Source organism: Drosophila erecta, unplaced genomic scaffold (genome assembly GCF_003286155.1).
Source record: "Drosophila erecta strain 14021-0224.00,06,07 unplaced genomic scaffold, DereRS2 tig00000092-arrow-pilon, whole genome shotgun sequence".
In the NCBI taxonomy this organism is placed as follows: Eukaryota; Metazoa; Arthropoda; class Insecta; order Diptera; family Drosophilidae; genus Drosophila; species Drosophila erecta.
In genome coordinates, this window is record NW_020825207.1 from 4,105,058 (window position 1) to 4,123,296 (window position 18,239).

Consider the following 18,239-nt stretch of genomic DNA (forward strand, 5'->3'; position numbering starts at 1 on the left):
TAATGCCGGGCGTAGATTGAAAATGTTTTGCGTTTATTTTAAATTAAATTTACCTTTAATTGCCGTCTCTTAACTGCTAGTAATGCTTAACAATTGAATTGTTTTAATTTATGTTATGTATGTGTGGTATATGCGTTACCTTTATTAATGGTTACTTCTTTTATATAAAAAACATCCAATCGGAAAGTTTTTCTAACGCCAATATGTACATTCTTGTCGGGTTAAAACATTCTACAAATTGCCTTAGCGACTTTGAATTGACGACTACTTTATGGTAAATATATTCTTTTTGTATTGCGAATCATACACTTTAAACTTATTTTAAATTCTTGTATACATACTTTACAAACGCTCAATGGTCGGACTTAACTATCAATAAATCAGTAAATATATATACCATTATATATATTAAAAAAAATCATTGAAAATCGTTGCAACGGTTGTCTTCCAATGGAAATAATTTTCGCGCTGCAAAAAATTCGAATCAACTTAGTTATGAATACGTATTGCATTTACAAAAGGTTGCTTATTCGCACAGCATCTAATGCGGGAACCTCCAGAAAAGGGAGAAACTCGCTGCTGCCGCTGTGCAAAGAATACTATACTACTACAGTAGTTACGCTCTAAGGCCTATAAACAAGATAAGCATTATTGGAAGATGCAAGCGATTGCAAATATGCAAATATTGCAATGTTTGCGGACTACATTACAAAATCAACAAAGCGCTAAACGCCTTTCGCGCGAAGAGGGATGCAACAATTTAAATTACATTTAAACTTGGCCCGCCTGTTCAACAATAAAACCGATGTGTGGACTTGCCCACTGACTGGATTAGTTGCCCCCGCTGCTGTTCTTCAGCTGCACTCCCAGAACCTCTCGGAGTTCGCCCAGCTCCTGAGGTCCCTGCATTAGGCGCTTGACGCCTCGCGGCAGTCCACGGCACGATGCCAGGTTGATGGAGCTCATATTTCGGCAGTTCGTCAGTATTTCCTTTACCGCCTCATCGGAGACAGAGGAGCCGCACAGATTTAAATGACTGCAGGGCAAGAATAATTTAAATTTTATTAGCATACAATATATACATTAGTTTTATATATACTCACGCCATCGGCGAATCTCTGCCCTTTTCTGCTAGGGCGCGCAGCGCATTATCAATGGGCTGCTGCATATTCGCCCAAGCCAGATCCAATTCTATGAGACTGTGCGCCCACTTTGAGGCAATGAGCTCCAGACCCGACCTGCGGTGAGAAAACTTTTGATTAGACTGGGTTCTGTATACTAATACTAAATAAACACACCCCATATCACGAGTGACTGAGCAACCAGACAGGAATAAGTGCTTGATATCCCAGGCAGGTAAGCGGATTAGGCTCTCGTGCGTCAGTCGTGTGCAGTTGCGTACGTCCAGTAGCTTTAACTTGGAGCTGCTCTTAAGGATGCGCTGCAGATGATCGTCGCTTATGATGCGCGATTCATCTGTTAAGGCAGCCACGGACAGTTCTTCAAGTTCTGGGAAACCGGGGGAGTCCATCTACAAGGGCTTTCTATTAGTACATATTTCGTAAATTTAAAGGCGAATCTTACAATTTCCTGCATTGATGCCGTGCTTGGTGTTATATGAGAGTTTGTCACACGCAGGACCTTTAGCTTCTGGCAGCCACGCTGCAATTTCTCAATGTGGAGTACACCGTGTGATGTGGCCTGAGTGGTCACGTTCGAGAGATCCAATAATGTTAGGTTCGGACAGTGCGTCTGCAACAGGTAAAACAAGCCAATAAGCCATAAGAATGGTGTTGTAACAGCATTCTACTCACCGAAAGAACTCCGACTATTTGTGGTATTCCTGCCAGACGATTGTGCGCCAAGTAGAGGTGCGTTAAGCGGCTGCCCATAGTCTGCAGTGCATTGCATAGGGAGTTGACACCCACAGCACTCTTGCTGGCATTCATCTCAACCTGTGCAATACAAATTTAAATCAGATATAGCTTCGCAACCACATGCCACAACATACATTGATGGAACTTAAGTCCAAGCGCTGCAACTTGTGCATGTTATCCACCAAATACGTAAGATGATCCGAGGTGAAACCTTTCCAGCCGGACAGGGTAATGCCTGCAAGATTCGGGCAACCGCTAGACAATTTGGCAAGGAAGCAATTTATGTCTGAAATTTTCCAATTGGCTGAAAAAAGATATTTTCAAATTAAATTATAGTTTCAAGTCTATACTTTTCAACTTACAAACATTCAAGTCTGTACAGGCACTGCAGCGGTTGTCGACAAACCACTTGAGCTTAAGTTCGGTGCGGTACTTCTCCTTGACCCATGTGGTAAGATCCATGGTGCGCCACAGAGTAGGCCTAAGAGACACCTGTCGCCAGAGCGAGCAAACTCTGCCAAGGCGAAAGAGGGTGGGCAGGCAACCCTGTGTATCCACAGCGTGCTCAAAGATCTGTAAAATGTATTCAAATAAGGCACACAATTTACATATATGCTGCTTGATTTTATACTCACCCTGAAGAGGACTTCCTCGGGCAGCTTTTGAGCCCAAATACTCTGCTCGACTGGCTCGCCAGCCGCCTCCGCAGCATCCGGGCTCGTTGAAACCTTCTTCTCTCCGCCACTACCACCTCCTCCGCCTTTTTTCTTCCGTGGCTCATACTCGGCCTCATCGCTGTCCTGTTGCTTTGGTTTACGGACGCGCTTGCGCACCGTTTTTAAAGCTGTGGGAACTGCAACTGGCGGAGATGTGACACCAGCAGGTGCGCCTTCGCCGGCATCGGATTTCTTAATGCACAGTTTGATGCCCATCTTGTTGTCGCTGATTTCGCTTTCGTACATGGGCAGCGCCTTAGGTTTGCGGCATCGGGATGCACGTGGTGACGTAGTGGCCGCTTTGCTGGGCTTCTTGCCGCTGAGCGCTGTGGAGAGTGGTTTCCCCGACTTTGGTACGGAGCCATTGACCGGTGCCGCCGTGGCCTGTGCCTGCACCTGAGACGGCGGAGCCGATGACTGTTGCTCCGCCGCCGGCGACCGCTGACCTTCGGAGGCTGGGGAGCAGGACGTCGATGTTGCTGTGTTAGTCTCATCGGTTTGAGTTTCTGACTTGGGCGGTGACAGGATGTTCTCCGGAATGACGGCCGTGCTTCCCGATGTGGCAGTTTCGGCCGCCAGCAGTTGTGGCGGGGTTTGTGAGGGCGTCGAAGGAGTGAGTGTGTTTATGTCCACTGTGGCAGATTTCTCCTTATCTAACAATTCACTCTGCTCCGGCTGCTGGCCGCCAACATCATCCGCCTCCACTTCCATAGCCGTTTCCGCTGAATCTTTGGCGGTGGACACTTCAGCTTTCTCTTTTACACCATCTTCATCGGACACCTTGGTCTCCTCCACTTGAGAAGATAGAGATTCGCTCATCACTCCACTCGCTCTTCTGCAGTTAGAAAAGAGTACAACCGTTACTACCTGCTTTTCAATGGAGTATTTACTGGTTCCGTTATATTTCTAATATTATCTTGCTGTCGCCATTTCACTGTTCGAGTCTTCGAATAAGCGAAGCTTAATTTTAACACTAGATATCAGTTTTGAATTGCAAAATGCACTATTAGTGTCCGACTCCTACTTAAATTGCCAAGAAACCACTTAAAAAAATGTTGTTTAGTAACTATGTTATACTTATGTATATAGGTGCACTTTATCTATTAATTATACCGATATAGGGTTTTCGAGAATAGACTGCATATTATTTGTCAAGATCAATTTTCTTAATTCACTTTCCAAGATGCCAGTTATTTATTACGTATTTCTTTAAATTATTTCGACAAATGCATTATCGTTTAAGAACCACAATTTGAAATTTTCTCATTCCGGCCGGGAAAATCGATGCAAAAGAACTCAACCCATTTTGGCGGTTTTTCACGGTTTCCCATTCGCCCCCGTTCTCAATACGAAAAACTCTCTCCTCTCCGAATTCAACATACGAGTCGTAAATCTCACCTGCTACAACTTACATATATATTTTTGTTTTTATTTTTATTCGTTTGTTCGCTCTTAATAAACAAGTCGACCGCAGTTGGGGTCGCACCGACTTGTTAGTGACCTGTGCGCACACTCCGTTCGAGTTCCCGCCATAAATCTCAGTTGTAAATAAGGGGTGAGAGGAGCGTTATGGAGGGATCTGTGCAGATAGGCAGTTTGAGTGTCCAGGGGGTTTCTTGTTTCACTATGCTGTTCCTTTTTTTTCGCGGCTGTGCACTTCACTTATTGCATACAATGCTCGGTGCGACGCGTGCAGGGTGCATAATCGGCATTCAACTCACCACTTGGAAGAGAGGTAGGTACACAAATGTATGTTATCTGCTGAGACACGGGTTGTTTCGCTCGCACGCACTGCGGTACTGTACTGCACGGCGGTGTGTGAACGGTGCAGCACAAGCTGTGTGTGTTTGAATTGTCCAAATTCGATTCTAAAGATTTTTTCCTTTGGCGTTTAGTGGACACTTTAGGCTTCTTTTGCTCCCCGAACAGCCGATTTCACACTGGTGCCGATTATAAGAGGCACTGCACTGCATTTGGTCACGGCATAAGCCACAATTCGTACATTTTAAAGGCGCACAATCAATTAAAACTTATTTATTTGCTGCAACGAACGACGTAGATAGAAAGCTGGGGATGTTGTTGTTGTATCGATACATCACAACAATCGCCAGTGGGACCAGGTGAGACAAAAACAATAAATGCTGTACTTGCAACTTCGGGTGGCAAGTCCTTGACGAAAGCGTTAAAATTTGAATTTCCGCAAAAGGGAAACACCCGTAGTTGGGACTCCTCAGTATGCGTAATCCAGATTGGCCACCTCGGGCAGCACGGTAAGATTCTTGTGCACCTCCAGCCAGCGCTTGGCATCGTAGGTGGTCTTGGCGTAGGTGCGTCCGAACTTGTAGGTCTCCCCAGGAACGTGGCCCGCATAGCTGGGCACCATTCCGCTGTCCTCGTGGTAGACGACGAAGTGTCCCACGGGCGGGCAGGTGATGGCCGGCCGGCTGAGATCCTGGCCACAACACCACGTGTCCCGCTTCCGCTTGTACATGTAGTCCGAGAAGCTGCACAGCGCCCGGTTGGTCAGCACCTTGTTGGACTCCCCGAATCGGGTCACCGAAATGGGAATATGGCCGGAATATCCATTGATTATGAACTTGTCGGGATCTTCATCCTCTAGGAAGTGCGGCGATGTGAATTTGCTGTAGCAGAGTTTCTCTGTTTTTGGCGGGCAAGTCTCCTCCTTAATGCCCTTGGACACTCCGGTCACCGGGATCAGTGGCGACCGGTAGTAGGTCTGTGGCAGTAGTCTTTCGTTGATCTTGCGCTCGAAGAGACCGTTCCCGCTCTCCAGTAGATCCCGATGCCTGAGCGTCCGCTTATCGCACCGATACAACTCCATCAGCGTCTCATGCCGAGCTACTCCAGCGGATGCCGCAGCAACATATCGCTTGCCAATCTGACTCACAATGTTCGGGACGAAGCCGGCGTAGCCCGGCAATATGGGATGCCTGTAAACGGAGTCCACCAGCCCCTCCCGAGTACGAAGAATCTTCAGCTCTTGCTCCGTGGGATAGTCCTTAAGTCCGCGCTTGGCATGAATGGGCGCCACTATCAGTTCCGGGGCGTGGTAAATACAGGGGTCTATTAACAGCTTGTGCGTCTGCCGGCCATAAGTTCGACCCACTCGGTCCCGATTCTGGGCGCAGTGACCCGTGTAACTGAGAGATACAGCACCATCCTTGATACATTTATCCATTAGTGGGGCAATTCAGGTTGCTTACCCTGGCACCAAGTGCGGCTCCGGCGTTATAGCGTGATCCATCCTGCTAACTGCCTATAATTTATCTTGCACAATTAATTTGGAAACTTTACGGAATTTACAATTGTTTTATAAAGGACTTATATTTACAATGAATAACAAGGGCCTCAAACGACAGATAAATAAAGAAAGCTAGATGTGTTCTAAAAGGAAACTATTGTCAACCGCAACCCATGGAATCTTGGCTTCAGACTCCTGCCACCCGTAACATTTCCTCGATGTTAACAATCTTCTCGCGCGGCTTTCCCTTGGCTTTTCCCGCCGCGCACTCAAAATCATTGATTCGCTGCCAGCCATCCCAAGTAACCACTCGTTGGCCATCCGCATCGTATCCTGGTTTGGCAGAACTGGTGTCCACGGCATTCGTGGTAATGTCATCGCAGATGGTTTTGGCCACCGCAAAGGCGCCGTTCATGGTGGTCACAATAACGCCAGTGGGTCCAGTTCCTAGCCAGCCAGCTACATAAAGTCCAGGGTCAACCTTTCCGGAAGCATCATCCTTGAGAATCCGACCATCAACGTTGTGAACTCGGCCGCGTCGGGTGTCAAAACTGATGCCCGTATCCACGCAACTCGATTTGTAGCCAATGCTGCGCAGGATTAAGTGCGAGGAAAGGCGCTCTGTGGAAGTGGTGGGCACTGCTGCTTCCTGCTGCAGTTCCGTGACGGAAAACTCCATTTCTCCTGGGGATATCGCCTTCGGAGCGCGCAGAAAGATGGGCAGGAACTGTTTAGAGCCGGCGATCCTGCCCTGCTCCTTTAAACTCTTAAGCATCAGTTCGGTGAGTCTCTTGCGAGGTCGCTGCAGTTTATCCAGCTGCAGGTCAATGCCTAAAGAATAGGACGTCATAATCAATAAATAGGACTTCGGAGATTCCACAATTCTTACCCGAGAAATCCTCAGAACGCCATCGGGTGTCTACATTGGGAAGCTTAAGCATCTCACGCAGCTCCTTGATGGTGAAGGCGGCCTGCAGGGGACCACGTCTGCCAACGAGGTGGACGCGTTCCACTTGGCTGCGCGAAAGGGCTTCCAAGGCGTACTCAGTTGTGTCCGTACTCTGCAACAATGCACATGAGAATCGTGGATTTATATGGGTATTTCAGAGAAACTCACCTTCAGAGCATCCAAGGGACTAAGCAGCATCCTAGCCACATCCACAGCCACGTTGCCCTGACCCACAATCGTGACATCGCGACCACTAAGATCCGGAGCCAAGTTTTCCGCACCCGGCAATCCATTATACCAGGCCACAAATTTGCGTGCTGATATCACATTACCCTGCTGCTCGTTCTCCAGCTCTAGCTCCCGATCCTGGTCCGCTCCGTAGGTAAGGAGCACGGCATGATATCGATCTCTCAGCTCCCGCAGGCTGACATCCGTGCCCAGCGATATGTTGCCAAAGTAACGCAGACGCGGATGCTCGGCGGTCTTGGTGAAGGTGTTGATTACGTTCTTGACCTCCGGATGGTCGGGCGCAACGCCAAAGCTGCAATGTGCGATTTGCATAATGGGACAAGTCGTTAGTCGATAAGTGCGATGGAATGCCGTGCACACGCAATCGTGTGCGGATATAAGCATTTGATTTCGCAGGTGGGAGTCACAGTTTGCCTTCCAAGATGCAGGTGCTAGGCGGCCCTCCACTCAGCTTGTGTCTTTTGCTGATCATCACTCCGTCACTGATTGCAGCCAATCCCCTGTGGAGTCTTGACCAGGTGGGAGGTATGTACTACCCCTGAATTTCTCGCCAGGATTACACACATTTCGTACTCTTCAGCCTACCTCAGTGGCATCTTCCGCTCCGTTGTGGGTCCAATATTTGGCTTTGGCCTGGCGGCCAATAGCACCGCCTTGTAAAGCTACATAGTTCTGCTTACCGCACCAGTCCGAAGGGAACCGGCAGCTTCTCGACCACATCCACTACGCAATTGTCCAGCTGCTTGAGGATCAGTTGGGCGGCATAGAAGCCGGCGGGCCCGGCGCCCACAATGCATATCCGCTTGGTGGGCGTGGCGCCCTGGATCACCTGCAATCGGGCGGAACTCGTGTGGAGGCCACGTCTCAAGATGTTTAGGCAATTGATGCCCATCGTGGATCATTCGCCGACTTTTGGCTACTGGGACATAAGCTCTTTCCAATCTTACAGAAAATCTGGCGGTTTGCTCGGTGATCTCTTTATAAAAGTTGTTTGCTAACGATGATTTGTTATTTACTCGTTATCTCCCGAAAGACTTTCGCCAGCGGTCCCCGAAATACCCAGTGAAATCCAACCAAAACAGTGTATTTACCCGACTTCGCGTTTTGGTAACACTACGTGATTTCTTTTTTATTGGCTTTTCACGATTTTCTGATGGAAAATTCTAGGAGTTAAAAATCTGAACTAAAACATATATTATATCACTAATAAAAAGCTAGGAAAATGGAAATAATCTAAGATTGTTATTCAGAAGATTGCAGCGCGGAGCAAAAAATCAAATCGCGCGCCTTTTTCCATTTCTTATCACATTGTAAAATATGTTCATATAAGGTTATTCCAGCAAATTTGTATAAAGTTGTATTAGAAATAATAAATAAAATATACACTTTGAGAATATTTTTTTGAAATGACAGCATTTAGTAATTATAATAATTAGTTGTAAGAAGTTTTCTTTGATATACAAAATAGATATATGCAATCTTGTGACCTAAAAATAGATTCCTTACTCGAAAAAACCATTATAAATTAAAAGTGCTTTCTTGGGACATTGGAATTTGTATGATTTCATTTCTATCTGCCATTTTCTACGGGTTTCTACTGTATACGATTTATTTCGGGTGCTTCTGTAAGCGTAACACAGCGAATTTGATTGGCTAATGGTGAGCTAGTGATCCGAGAACTCGCTGCTCAATCGTGGTTGAGGGCCAGATGACGCTTGGCGTCGATGGTGGAACGGCCGTAGGTGTTGCCCACACGGAATTTGTTGCCCGGAACGTGGCCGCCGTAGCGTGGAATCATGCCGACCACCCGCGGATAGATCACGCCATTGGGATTGGCGAAGGAGCGACCCACGCCCGCCTTCTCCACGGGCACCCACTCCGCGCTGCGGATGAAGTGCATGTCGTTCTTGGGGTAGCACCATCCCTCATCCGGCAGGTGGAAGTCGAAACCAAATCCTGGGGGCATGTGCATAAATTAGTTTGATGGAACCCCTTGGACAAGCTTCACTTACGGCTGGAATAGGACATGTTTTATATTTCCGCAAAAAGTTGTTGATCCCGCCGAGTGTTGCTGCTTAACTGGGTAACTGGAAACTGAATCTAACTATTAATAGCACGCCTGACAGGAGAAGCTTCGACAAAACGACCCCGTTGCCCATGACAACGGAGGCCAGGATTGCCCGGATTGCCCAGATGGCAGCAACAAGTTAGGTCACGACACCGATTTGCATTTCCTGATGCCGTTCTTTAATGGCAATTAATTCGACTCCTCGTAACAACACAATTACCGTGGCATTTAAAAGAGTTATGGGGTACTGTTTATTTTATTACGTTTACTGGTTTACGATTTAGTCATTTACAGGGCGATTGTATTGATTAACAAGATGGAAGGTCTCGGGGCCGGAAAGTACTACGTCAATGATATCCTCGCCTCCATCTCCATCAGTTGGACTTCTTGGCCTTCTTCTGTTGCCTGCTCTTGAGTTTCTCCTGCTTCTTGAGCTCCTTCTCCGTCAGCGATTTGTACAACTTGTAGCCAAAGAGGGCTGTAATGCGGAGAGAAGGCAGACGGTTAATAAGGTGAATGGTTACATCTTGAGATCAAGGGAACTGAGACCGAATATGGAGACCAGGAGAAAGATCACCGCCGACACTTTGGAACTGGAGTAGGTCTGCGCGAAGTGGGCGTGCTGCATTATTCGCTCCTCGATTCTGCCGATCGTCTCCTGGAACTTGTCCTTCATCTCGGCGAGAAACACATGCCGATCCGTTTCGGCCAGGGACTCCAGCTTGCTCTGCATCTCGCCGATCCGCTTGACCAGATCCTGTGAGAACTTGCTACTGGGCCCCGTTCTGGCCACGATCGACTCCACGGACTTTTTCAGCTGCTCGATAACGCCAAGGTCGTCGCTGGATCCCGACAAACTCATGTTGCGGGATTTTCGGAAAAGGTTCTAGGTGGCATGGGTCTCTGGCAAGTACTGCTTTTAGGGTCCCAACTCTATCTGTGTCTGCGGCGGATCCTACGCTTACCACTGGTTATCTTATCGAAAATCGAACGCCTATAAACGAAGCAAACATTCTAGCCGGGGCTCGTGAGTGTGAGTGCTTGGGCAGGGCCGCCTCCAAAAACCTTATCGCCTTTTAATCAGAAACCCAGAGGGTGCGGATATCGCGTCCGATAACGGGTTAAACGGCCGTGGCTCGTTCCGGAGGACGCTTACCAAAGACAATGAGTATGAGGGCCAGCATCACGAAGAACACCAGGTACTCGCGGGAACTGTGGCCCGGATGTCCGTACTGGCGCATGAAGTCATCCGGCGACGGCGGCTTCGGGTTAAAGATGCTCTCGCGGAGCTCGGCTCGCTCGTCATCCGAAATTCCCTCCATGCCTTCGACCAGCTTCCAGATCTCGTCGGCACTGGGCATCTTAAAGTCGGGGTGCCCGGGCTCGGGACCGGCAAAACCATCGGCTCCTCCAGCCGCAGCCGCAGCTGCCACGTCCTCAGCAAAGGCCTGCTGGTTCACCGGATCCTCAGCCATGATCTAATCTCTGTGTGCGGCTCTAATTTACGGGCTGTGTTCTGTGGGCTCTCGCCTTTAGCGGTTCGCGTCTGAATGGATGGTATATAGGAAATCATGGTATTCGGTTGGTTTATGGTTCTAGTTTCTGCATTTCAGCATGCTACTGGGGGGCAAACAAAATCACAGAAACAAACAACGTGGCAAAATAAACTAATCGTACTCGAAAATGGATTTCGATTATCTTTAACACAAGTTTGACACGCGGCATGCAGAGATAATAACGAATGAAACTATTGTACAAATCACATAAACTATGATATGATATGATATTTCCCCAGCTCACACACTTTCCAATATTAACTACTTTTGGCGCTAGATCGCCGGTGCTTACGTGCTGCGGCTTCTGAGGTTTGGCAGGACTGAATGAGTCTCTCTAAAAGTTATATTAAATCAATATGAATATAAACCAGCACTCGTGTAATCAGTCGCAGTATTTCATTATTCCCAGACATTATTCGCTGCGCTTTTCGGTGTGCCTCCTGCCTTCGTCAGCATATTTCCAAAGGTGATCGCAAAGAAGTTGGCGTTGCGGAGAGCATACATATGTGTGTACACGCGATAAGGGAGAGCCACTGCCACTAATCAGTGCCGGTCAGACGAACACATAGAGACAAAGCCCCAGTAAAGAGTCCCACTCGGGAGAGATAGATGGCTACAAAGTTACTATACAAGATGGCCACATGTGCTCACGCCTACAGTTCTCATACCTCAACTCGAACTTCTCGAAGTCTAGCTACAGAATTTAACGCTCCTAGTCAATATAAAATATTAACCAGGCTCATATTGAAATGACTATCCCAATAAAGTTACTTTTGGAGTCAATAGGTTTGTTTGGAGATCTCTGCGAAAATGTGCTATCAACTTTAAATTTATGTCTTCGACAGGTGCGTTTTCCGGAAGAGGTTTGACTGTACAACTCAACTATTGAATGGTGCCAGTTTGATTCCTTATCAGAGGGCCATTATCGCTCTCGAGAACCACAAACTTTTGACTACGTAAGCAAGAAACCGGAATGAAACGCAGTGGCCAGATGGAACACGTAGGACCAACTTGGCAAAGACAATCCGAACGGAAAGTATCTCAAATCAAAACAGATAAGAACGAAAAACCAAACATCCAACAGCTGTGCATTGAAAACAACGGCCAGCAGGCCATTCGATTAAGTTGCTCGCTTGGTGAAAGTCTTTCGACCCATTTAGTCGCTGTTTCGCTATGACTATAAAGATATTACATGCATAACACTGGGAAAGGAGTGGGGGTCTAGGGGGTAGCTGAAAACGGGGAGGGGTCATTGGAAACTCACCTGCCAGGGTAAAAACAACAACTGCCGGCACGTAGAAGGCGAAGTCGGGAATGGATTGCTGGAACGGCGAGCCGGCGTCGGTGAGGTCAACCATGTTGGATCACTGCAAGATTGTCTTTATCGTCTATGGGAAGAGCACTTGTGCGTCTGCACTACTATTCGGGCGTTCCGCTTGTGACTTTATCTCAACAATTGTGAAAAACAAAAACGACTGCGAGAAGAGGAAGCTGCGATTGTCAGACGAAAATGTTGTACTCCCTACGATTCATCGATATATTGCAGAACTAAGCCAGCCATGGCCTGGTCACACTAAACAGCCGATTGTAAGTATCGTTACCAATCAATCGCATGCCGCGAAAATTTAAAACTCGACAAGCAAACAGTTGAGGTACATATATTTTGTGCGTATTTTTTTTAGTCATAACGGACAGAACAACAATGTAAACGAGTATTTTTTTTTTCATATTTTATTCGACTGTTGTAGCCAATTTATAGAGCAGGTGTCAAACTTAAGCAAGGGAGACAATCTGAAAAACTTTCAATTTTTCGTCACAAGTTTTGGTTCAGATATTTTGTATATTGCAGGTGCGATTGTCATGTAATTTCAGCCTATAATTGGCTTTCAGTGATCCAAAATTAGATGAATATAAAAAGATAATTTGATTCTTATTTAATGACTACTTTTTATAAATGTATGTACACTGTACAAGCACCATCTCCATTAAGTAATGTTAGGCTTGTTAGGCACCCAAGCCGCACTGCGTCACGTAGGCCTTGGCCAGAGCACACGGGGCATTTTGAGTCCACCGATGATCGGGGCAGTTCTTGAAGTACTCCATGTAGGTGCACCCGAGTACGATGGCTGAGAAGGGGCTGCATCTTGGTTGTTGCTGCTGCTCCTGTTGCTGCTGCGCCTGTTGCTGCTGCTGCATGATCATAGCCAGTCTGTGTTGCGATTGGGTCTCACATTTGGAGAAGGCCATGGTCATGGCTTCCACATAAAGGGTATCGTTGGAGAACTTGGCGGAGAGATCACTGCGTATGTTGGCCACGTTTAGTTTCTGGGGCTCATCAATATACTTGGACGATGTGAGGATGCACTCAGCGAGGCACTGTGTGGTTAGTTTATTATGTAATGTAATTTGTAAATAAATTAATAGGCTGAGATTACTCACTGCTGCCGTGTCCAATGATGGAGGAGCTCCTGCCTTCTGTCCATTAGCTGCACCTAAAATCCGCTGTGCGCACTGCTCAGCCACCTGGTCGCGACCCCCATCCTTGCAGCAAAGTGCGGGATCCTAGAAAAGTGTGGAGATTGAGAATCACCTTTGAATTCCGGAAAACCAAACTCAAAACCCACCACTAGTTGGGGCGGTCTTTGGCAATTAATGGTGGTTTGGCCAAATACTAGACGAGTATTTAGGGTCAGCAAGGCGAAGATCACATAAAGCTGACTGGGCGACATAGCTGCGATTGAGTGAATAAAATGACTGATATGAATATGAAATCGCAAGGCCCATTTTATATCCCTCAGCTCCACGCAGCTCCACTTCTAATGGATTGAAAAGAGTAATGGCCACTTAATAGTGCCAGCCACGCATGACCAGAAAAGCCCAGCAAAAGTTCATTGTTGCAATCTGCTGCTGTTTGGGGCCAATGTCATAAATAATGTCATGTTTTGGGCCATTGACATTGCAGTAAGGTTATAGTTCGTTATATAAGCATAGAACGTTCTTCGCTCAATTAAACAGCAATTTCCAGAAAAATACTGTGGTGCTGGGAATGCCGATGCAAAGTGTGTCATGGTATTCGAATTAAGGCATAATTGCAAGAATTATGTTTAAATTCGGTTTAAAGAACATGATTGGGTTTCGAGTAATTTAATATTAGTGAAATAATCAATAGGCAAAATCGATTTGAATTTCGAATTCTGCCGCCCAAAAAATCTATCAAGTTGGCAGTACCAGCATGAGGAAGCGGCAATCGAATGCTCAGTTATCGATAACCATGGACGCGGGCACCAAAATGTGAGTAAAACCCATGGTATAAAAAATATGAATTAAGGGTTTAATATTGCTTATTTATCCTAGCTTAGTTGTGGGCGATGTGCGTGGTCGCTTCAAGCAACTATTTCAGCGCGTGGAGCAGGTCAACAAAAAAGCGGGTCCGTTTGAAATCCTTTGCTGCGTCGGTGACTTTTTCGGCGAAGAGAAGCAAAACGAGGAACTGATTGCCTACAAAAATGGATTCAAACATAGTAAGTACAGTGGTATATAATCATGTAGCACTCTCTAAAAGCTCTCCTTCTACCTAGTCACCGTTCCCACGTATGTCCTGGGTCCCAACCGAAAGGAGCACGGAAAATACTTTGAAAATCTGGCGGACGGTGAAATCTGCACCAATCTTACGTATCTCGGTCGACGTGGGGTCTACACGCTGAGCAGTGGTGTTAAAATCGCCTACCTAAGCGGCTTGGAGGCACAGGGCACTGCAGATTCCGCTGGCTCGGAGCACGAGTTCACCAAAGCCGATGTCATCGCCGTGAGGAACTCGTGTTTGGTGTCCAAGAACTGTTCCACAGAGTACCGCGGGGTGGATGTGCTACTCACATCGCAATGGCCATTCGGCATGCAAGAGAAGGAAAACGTACGTTTACATCTGGAGCTTCCGTTACTATGTATTTAATGCCACTTTTCAGGCCACAGCATCCAAGTTGGTATCATTTCTATGTCGTGAGATAAAGCCGCGCTATCACTTTTGTGCCATTAATGGAACGCATTACGAGAGCGCTCCTTTTCGGATGCCCAAAGATGAGACCACCCAATTTGAGCTGTGCACACGCTTCATTTCCCTCGCGGATGTGGGAAATGCCGAAAAAGCCAAGTACATCTATGCACTCAGCCTTAAGCCAGTGGACAAATCACGCTTATTGGACCTGGTGCAGAAGACCACAAATGAAATTCAGTGTCCTTTCATTGGCTTAGACTTGGGCGGAGCTATCAACAAGAATGATTCGGTGGGTAACTTTCAAATATCTATAGGTACCCCAAGTGACTAAAGCATTTACTTTTTCAGTCCGAAAATCGACAGTACTTCTACGACATGGATGGTGGCAGTCGCAAGCGACAAGGCGGTGACAATAACAAACGAGATAAACGACCTAAAATACCACAGATTGAGCAAGGTTTGTCTAGTGCTAAACCTTAAAAGCTGGATCGTTAATACTTTTCCTATCGTTGTAGATAAATGCTGGTTCTGTTTATCCTCACCTGATGTGGAGAAGCATCTCATTATCACTGTGGGCGAACATTTCTACCTGGCCCTGGCCAAAGGACCTATTAACAAGCATCATGTTATGATATTGTCCACCAAACATGTGCCCTGCGCTGCCCAACTCAGTCCAGATGATTGGGAGGAACTGAACAAGTTCAAGGCAGCTTTGCGAAAGTTCTTCAAAACCTTAGGTCAAGTGGTGTGCTTTACAGAACGGCACTACAAGTCCGTTCACCTGCAAATCAACGTGCTTGCCTTTGAAGAAGGCTATGCCTGGAAGATAAAACATAGTTTTGAGGTAGCTCTTGACTATCGAACTTTAGTAAAATATTTTATATATACCAAAACATTTCAGGATAAGGCGGAGGAATTTAATCTGGAGTTCGAGACACTTCCGGCATTGGATTCTGAGAAAATGCTGCCTGAAATGGGACCCTATTTCCTGGCTGAGTTACCCGACGATAGCACACTTATAACGCGGCAAATGAAACACTTTCCCATTCATTTTGCGAGGTGCGTTAACTACTCTATTTAAGCTATCAACTCTTGACTAAACACATTTTTTAGGGACGTGTTTTGTTCGGAAAATCTTCTTAACTGCGACGAGAAAGTGAACTGGAAGGATTGCCTCCTCGATAAGGACGAAGAAGTAACGTATGTGGAAGATTTCCGAAAGGCCTTTGCGCCTTTTGACTTTACAGACGATTAAGCAAGGAACATTGTATGTATAGTAAAAAGTTCATATCGATTGTAATTGCTGAGCCCTTGCTAACAGTTTATCCATGTAAATGCTAAAACTACAATTTAATTAAAAACATATTCGTAAAGTCGTTGCGCTCGAGTAATTTAGGAGTCACGTTGGTAGATTTTGTTCAGTATTTGCAGGAAGGTTTGGTGAGGCACCCCGCGAGAGGTTTGTTGTATGTGAGTTTTAATCATGTTGTAGGATTCCTCCTCGAAAATGGCATACGTGGATGGCAGTCCAAGTTCCTTGTACAGTTCTTTCACTCGCTCTATTTTAGCTGGTTCTGCAGGTTAATTCAATAGTCAATATCTAATTGTGAGGGCTGGTTAAGCTAGTTTTACCTTTTTTGCCATAGCAATCGACCATGATTTGCTTTTGCTCGACATTGGCCCGCTGCATTGCCACCACTGCCAGCCACGAGCACTTGTTGTCCTGAATATCGGTTCCAATTTTACCAGTCACTTCCGGATTGCCAAAGCAGTCTAGGAAATCATCTTGAACCTGGAAAAAGTTGCCCATTTCCAGGAGAATGGTTTTGGACTGACGGAAGGCCTCTGCGTCCTTATAGCTAAACAATAGAGCGGAGGGTAAGCAATCGGAATCTAATGTATGTACGTAAATGGTAGTCATTGCTTACCCAGCCAAGTGCAAAGCAAGAGCGAATGGAAGGTAGAAGGAGTAATAAGCAGTCTTATTTTCGACAATTGCTTTGTAGTTTTCCATGGTGAATTCCGAGACAGAGCGGTTTGAGTGCAGTAGGTCCAACGACTGTCCGCATGTTGTGATGAACGTGATTTCGTGGAAGAGCTCCATTAGGGCGACATAGCAGTCCAAGTGGCTGAAGTGCTTCTTGAGAATGGCATACATGGCGTTTTCGATCATAAGAGAATCGTTAATGGCAGTCATTCCAACGTTCTCCAACTTGTGCCAGCAGGGTTGACCGCGTCTGGTGATGCTGTTGTCCATCACATCGTCTGAGATGATGAAGAAACTCTGAAGCTGGAAGATAATCGATAATTTTGTGTTAGGAAAACTAGTTAGTGCTTAAAACTCCTACCATTTCCACACACCAGCCCAAATACTGGGCCAGTTTTATGTTCTCGGGCGTGAGATCCTGGGCGGGAACAAGATTCTTATACGTGAGCACGGTGAGGATACCGCGGTTCTTCTTGCCCCTCGGCACATTGTACTGAAGTGCCTGGGCAAACCATTTGGCCGCGTCGCTGCAATTGTATGCCTTCGCCACGGTGGTGACGTCACGCACAAGATCTGCATATATCGGAAAGAAATCAGCATTAGTATTTGCATGATAATTGATAATGGGCATAAGTAAACAAATCTCACCTGGGAACACGGCCATAAAGTCGCGACTTTCATCTTTCGACACCGTGACGCGAGCGGCAATGGGAACCGAGTGATTTTGGAGCGTCGATAAGGTTCTGTGGACAAAACAAAAGTTGAGAACAATGAAGTCAACGACTAGCACCAGGCACGCACACAAACACACACACATGTACACATCTATGGTCTACGTGACTGCATACTTGGCTACGATACAAACTTTCTCCCCCACTTGCAGCAATCAAGCAAATAAAATGCCGAAAATCCGCATCCGAAATCACGCCCAAATCAGGCATCCGATACATGCATATGTATACCATCATACCGGTCGAAACGTAAACAAAACAAACAGGCAAAGGTCAAGTGCGAAAACCGGTAGATTGATTACCTGCTAGTCTTCTTCAGCTTTTGCTCGTTGACCAGTTCGGTGGATAGGCCGCCAATGGTGTCCATGGACTTGAGGATGGGCTCCGCGTTGACCTCGTCGCTGGTGGAGATCAGACGCTGCAGGCGCAGCGGGCTAGCCAGGATCCGCTGCTGCGGCAGAAGCATGCGGGCTAGTTTGAACATTTTTATTTATGATTATCGGCAGTTAACTATGCGCTTCACAAAACGGCAATTCAACTTCGGGTACCAAATTGCCAGTGTGACCGGATCGGGATTCGCGAAAGAAACGCTTACATTAACCGCAACCAAATAACCATAAATATGTTTATAGCAACTGTTTTATAGCTAAACTTATTTTTTATTGATTTTGGGAAGAAACATTTTGACTTGAAAATTGAATTTTGAAAAATTTGAATTCATTAGCTGTAGCAACAGAAAATGATTCCTAATTTCGTATTAATCTTAGATATGTTTGCTTGTGTAGGGGACAATAATTAGATGTATAAAAAGTAAATAAAATAACTTCTCCATATTATTAGTGAAAAAAAGCGA

General features: G+C 46.3%; 9 protein-coding genes and 1 long non-coding RNA gene across 15 annotated transcripts; 3 read left to right on the top strand and 7 right to left on the bottom strand.

The window, feature by feature from the left end:
- Window positions 1-12: 12 nt before the first annotated feature.
- LOC6547278 (F-box/LRR-repeat protein 6) lies at window positions 13-4,396 on the bottom strand. 2 transcript variants are annotated; one of them, XM_001976065.3, is made up of 9 exons: window positions 4,315-4,396; window positions 2,513-3,428; window positions 2,240-2,450; window positions 2,012-2,181; window positions 1,815-1,955; window positions 1,585-1,752; window positions 1,299-1,531; window positions 1,104-1,238; window positions 13-1,036 (listed from the first exon to the last, which is right to left on the bottom strand). In XM_001976065.3, exons 2-9 carry the CDS (start codon window positions 3,410-3,412, stop codon window positions 832-834), a joined length of 2,163 nt encoding a protein of 720 aa, XP_001976101.1. In that variant the 5' UTR covers window positions 3,413-3,428; window positions 4,315-4,396; the 3' UTR covers window positions 13-831. The 2 variants fall into 2 exon arrangements, with proteins under 2 accessions (XP_001976101.1, XP_026837132.1); XM_026981331.1 differs by lacking the exon at window positions 4,315-4,396 and adding an exon at window positions 3,707-4,308.
- A 216-nt stretch (window positions 4,397-4,612) lies between these two features.
- On the bottom strand, window positions 4,613-6,022 carry LOC6547277 (UPF0605 protein CG18335). Its single transcript, XM_001976064.3, has 2 exons — window positions 5,818-6,022; window positions 4,613-5,754 (listed from the first exon to the last, which is right to left on the bottom strand). Exons 1-2 carry the CDS (start codon window positions 5,856-5,858, stop codon window positions 4,824-4,826), a joined length of 972 nt encoding a protein of 323 aa, XP_001976100.1. The 5' UTR covers window positions 5,859-6,022; the 3' UTR covers window positions 4,613-4,823.
- On the bottom strand, window positions 5,922-8,527 carry LOC6547275 (NADPH:adrenodoxin oxidoreductase, mitochondrial). The gene is made up of 4 exons (XM_001976062.3): window positions 7,734-8,527; window positions 6,973-7,345; window positions 6,745-6,916; window positions 5,922-6,686 (listed from the first exon to the last, which is right to left on the bottom strand). Exons 1-4 carry the CDS (start codon window positions 7,943-7,945, stop codon window positions 6,043-6,045), a joined length of 1,401 nt encoding a protein of 466 aa, XP_001976098.1. The 5' UTR covers window positions 7,946-8,527; the 3' UTR covers window positions 5,922-6,042.
- Window positions 7,445-8,088, top strand: LOC6547276. Its single transcript, XM_001976063.3, has 2 exons — window positions 7,445-7,578; window positions 7,634-8,088. The coding sequence occupies exons 1-2, from the start codon at window positions 7,476-7,478 to the stop codon at window positions 7,711-7,713; spliced, it is 183 nt and encodes a 60-aa protein (XP_001976099.1). The 5' UTR covers window positions 7,445-7,475; the 3' UTR covers window positions 7,714-8,088.
- A 117-nt stretch (window positions 8,528-8,644) lies between the features above and the next one.
- On the bottom strand, window positions 8,645-9,402 carry LOC6547274 (protein FAM166B). The gene is made up of 2 exons (XM_001976061.3): window positions 9,066-9,402; window positions 8,645-9,009 (listed from the first exon to the last, which is right to left on the bottom strand). Exons 1-2 carry the CDS (start codon window positions 9,079-9,081, stop codon window positions 8,741-8,743), a joined length of 285 nt encoding a protein of 94 aa, XP_001976097.1. The 5' UTR covers window positions 9,082-9,402; the 3' UTR covers window positions 8,645-8,740.
- Window positions 9,359-12,229, bottom strand: LOC6547271. 4 transcript variants are annotated; one of them, XM_015157048.2, is made up of 3 exons: window positions 11,942-12,229; window positions 10,278-10,667; window positions 9,359-9,599 (listed from the first exon to the last, which is right to left on the bottom strand). In XM_015157048.2, the coding sequence occupies exons 2-3, from the start codon at window positions 10,594-10,596 to the stop codon at window positions 9,496-9,498; spliced, it is 423 nt and encodes a 140-aa protein (XP_015012534.1). In that variant the 5' UTR covers window positions 10,597-10,667; window positions 11,942-12,229; the 3' UTR covers window positions 9,359-9,495. The 4 variants fall into 4 exon arrangements, with proteins under 4 accessions (XP_015012534.1, XP_015012533.1, XP_001976094.2 ...); XM_015157047.2 differs by lacking the exon at window positions 11,942-12,229 and adding an exon at window positions 10,970-11,194; XM_001976058.3 differs by lacking the exon at window positions 10,278-10,667 and having other exon boundaries at window positions 11,942-12,225.
- LOC113564357 lies at window positions 11,328-11,879 on the top strand. Its single transcript, XR_003407951.1, has 2 exons — window positions 11,328-11,463; window positions 11,523-11,879. It is a non-coding gene; the product is annotated as an uncharacterized LOC113564357 (long non-coding RNA).
- Window positions 12,230-12,604: 375 nt separating the features above from the next.
- On the bottom strand, window positions 12,605-13,432 carry LOC6547176. Its single transcript, XM_001976057.3, has 3 exons — window positions 13,302-13,432; window positions 13,117-13,239; window positions 12,605-13,053 (listed from the first exon to the last, which is right to left on the bottom strand). The coding sequence occupies exons 1-3, from the start codon at window positions 13,404-13,406 to the stop codon at window positions 12,682-12,684; spliced, it is 600 nt and encodes a 199-aa protein (XP_001976093.1). The 5' UTR covers window positions 13,407-13,432; the 3' UTR covers window positions 12,605-12,681.
- Window positions 13,433-13,485: 53 nt separating this feature from the next.
- Window positions 13,486-16,043, top strand: LOC6547175 (CWF19-like protein 1 homolog). 2 transcript variants are annotated; one of them, XM_001976056.3, is made up of 8 exons: window positions 13,486-13,968; window positions 14,032-14,198; window positions 14,256-14,587; window positions 14,640-14,957; window positions 15,017-15,125; window positions 15,184-15,512; window positions 15,570-15,727; window positions 15,782-16,043. In XM_001976056.3, exons 1-8 carry the CDS (start codon window positions 13,910-13,912, stop codon window positions 15,921-15,923), a joined length of 1,614 nt encoding a protein of 537 aa, XP_001976092.1. In that variant the 5' UTR covers window positions 13,486-13,909; the 3' UTR covers window positions 15,924-16,043. The 2 variants fall into 2 exon arrangements, with proteins under 2 accessions (XP_001976092.1, XP_015011580.1); XM_015156094.2 differs by having other exon boundaries at window positions 13,933-13,968; window positions 14,037-14,198.
- On the bottom strand, window positions 15,941-17,979 carry LOC6547174 (farnesyl pyrophosphate synthase). The gene is made up of 6 exons (XM_001976055.3): window positions 17,689-17,979; window positions 17,304-17,398; window positions 17,017-17,228; window positions 16,597-16,958; window positions 16,301-16,527; window positions 15,941-16,242 (listed from the first exon to the last, which is right to left on the bottom strand). Exons 1-6 carry the CDS (start codon window positions 17,868-17,870, stop codon window positions 16,061-16,063), a joined length of 1,260 nt encoding a protein of 419 aa, XP_001976091.1. The 5' UTR covers window positions 17,871-17,979; the 3' UTR covers window positions 15,941-16,060.
- Between the last annotated feature and the right edge of the window lie 260 nt (window positions 17,980-18,239).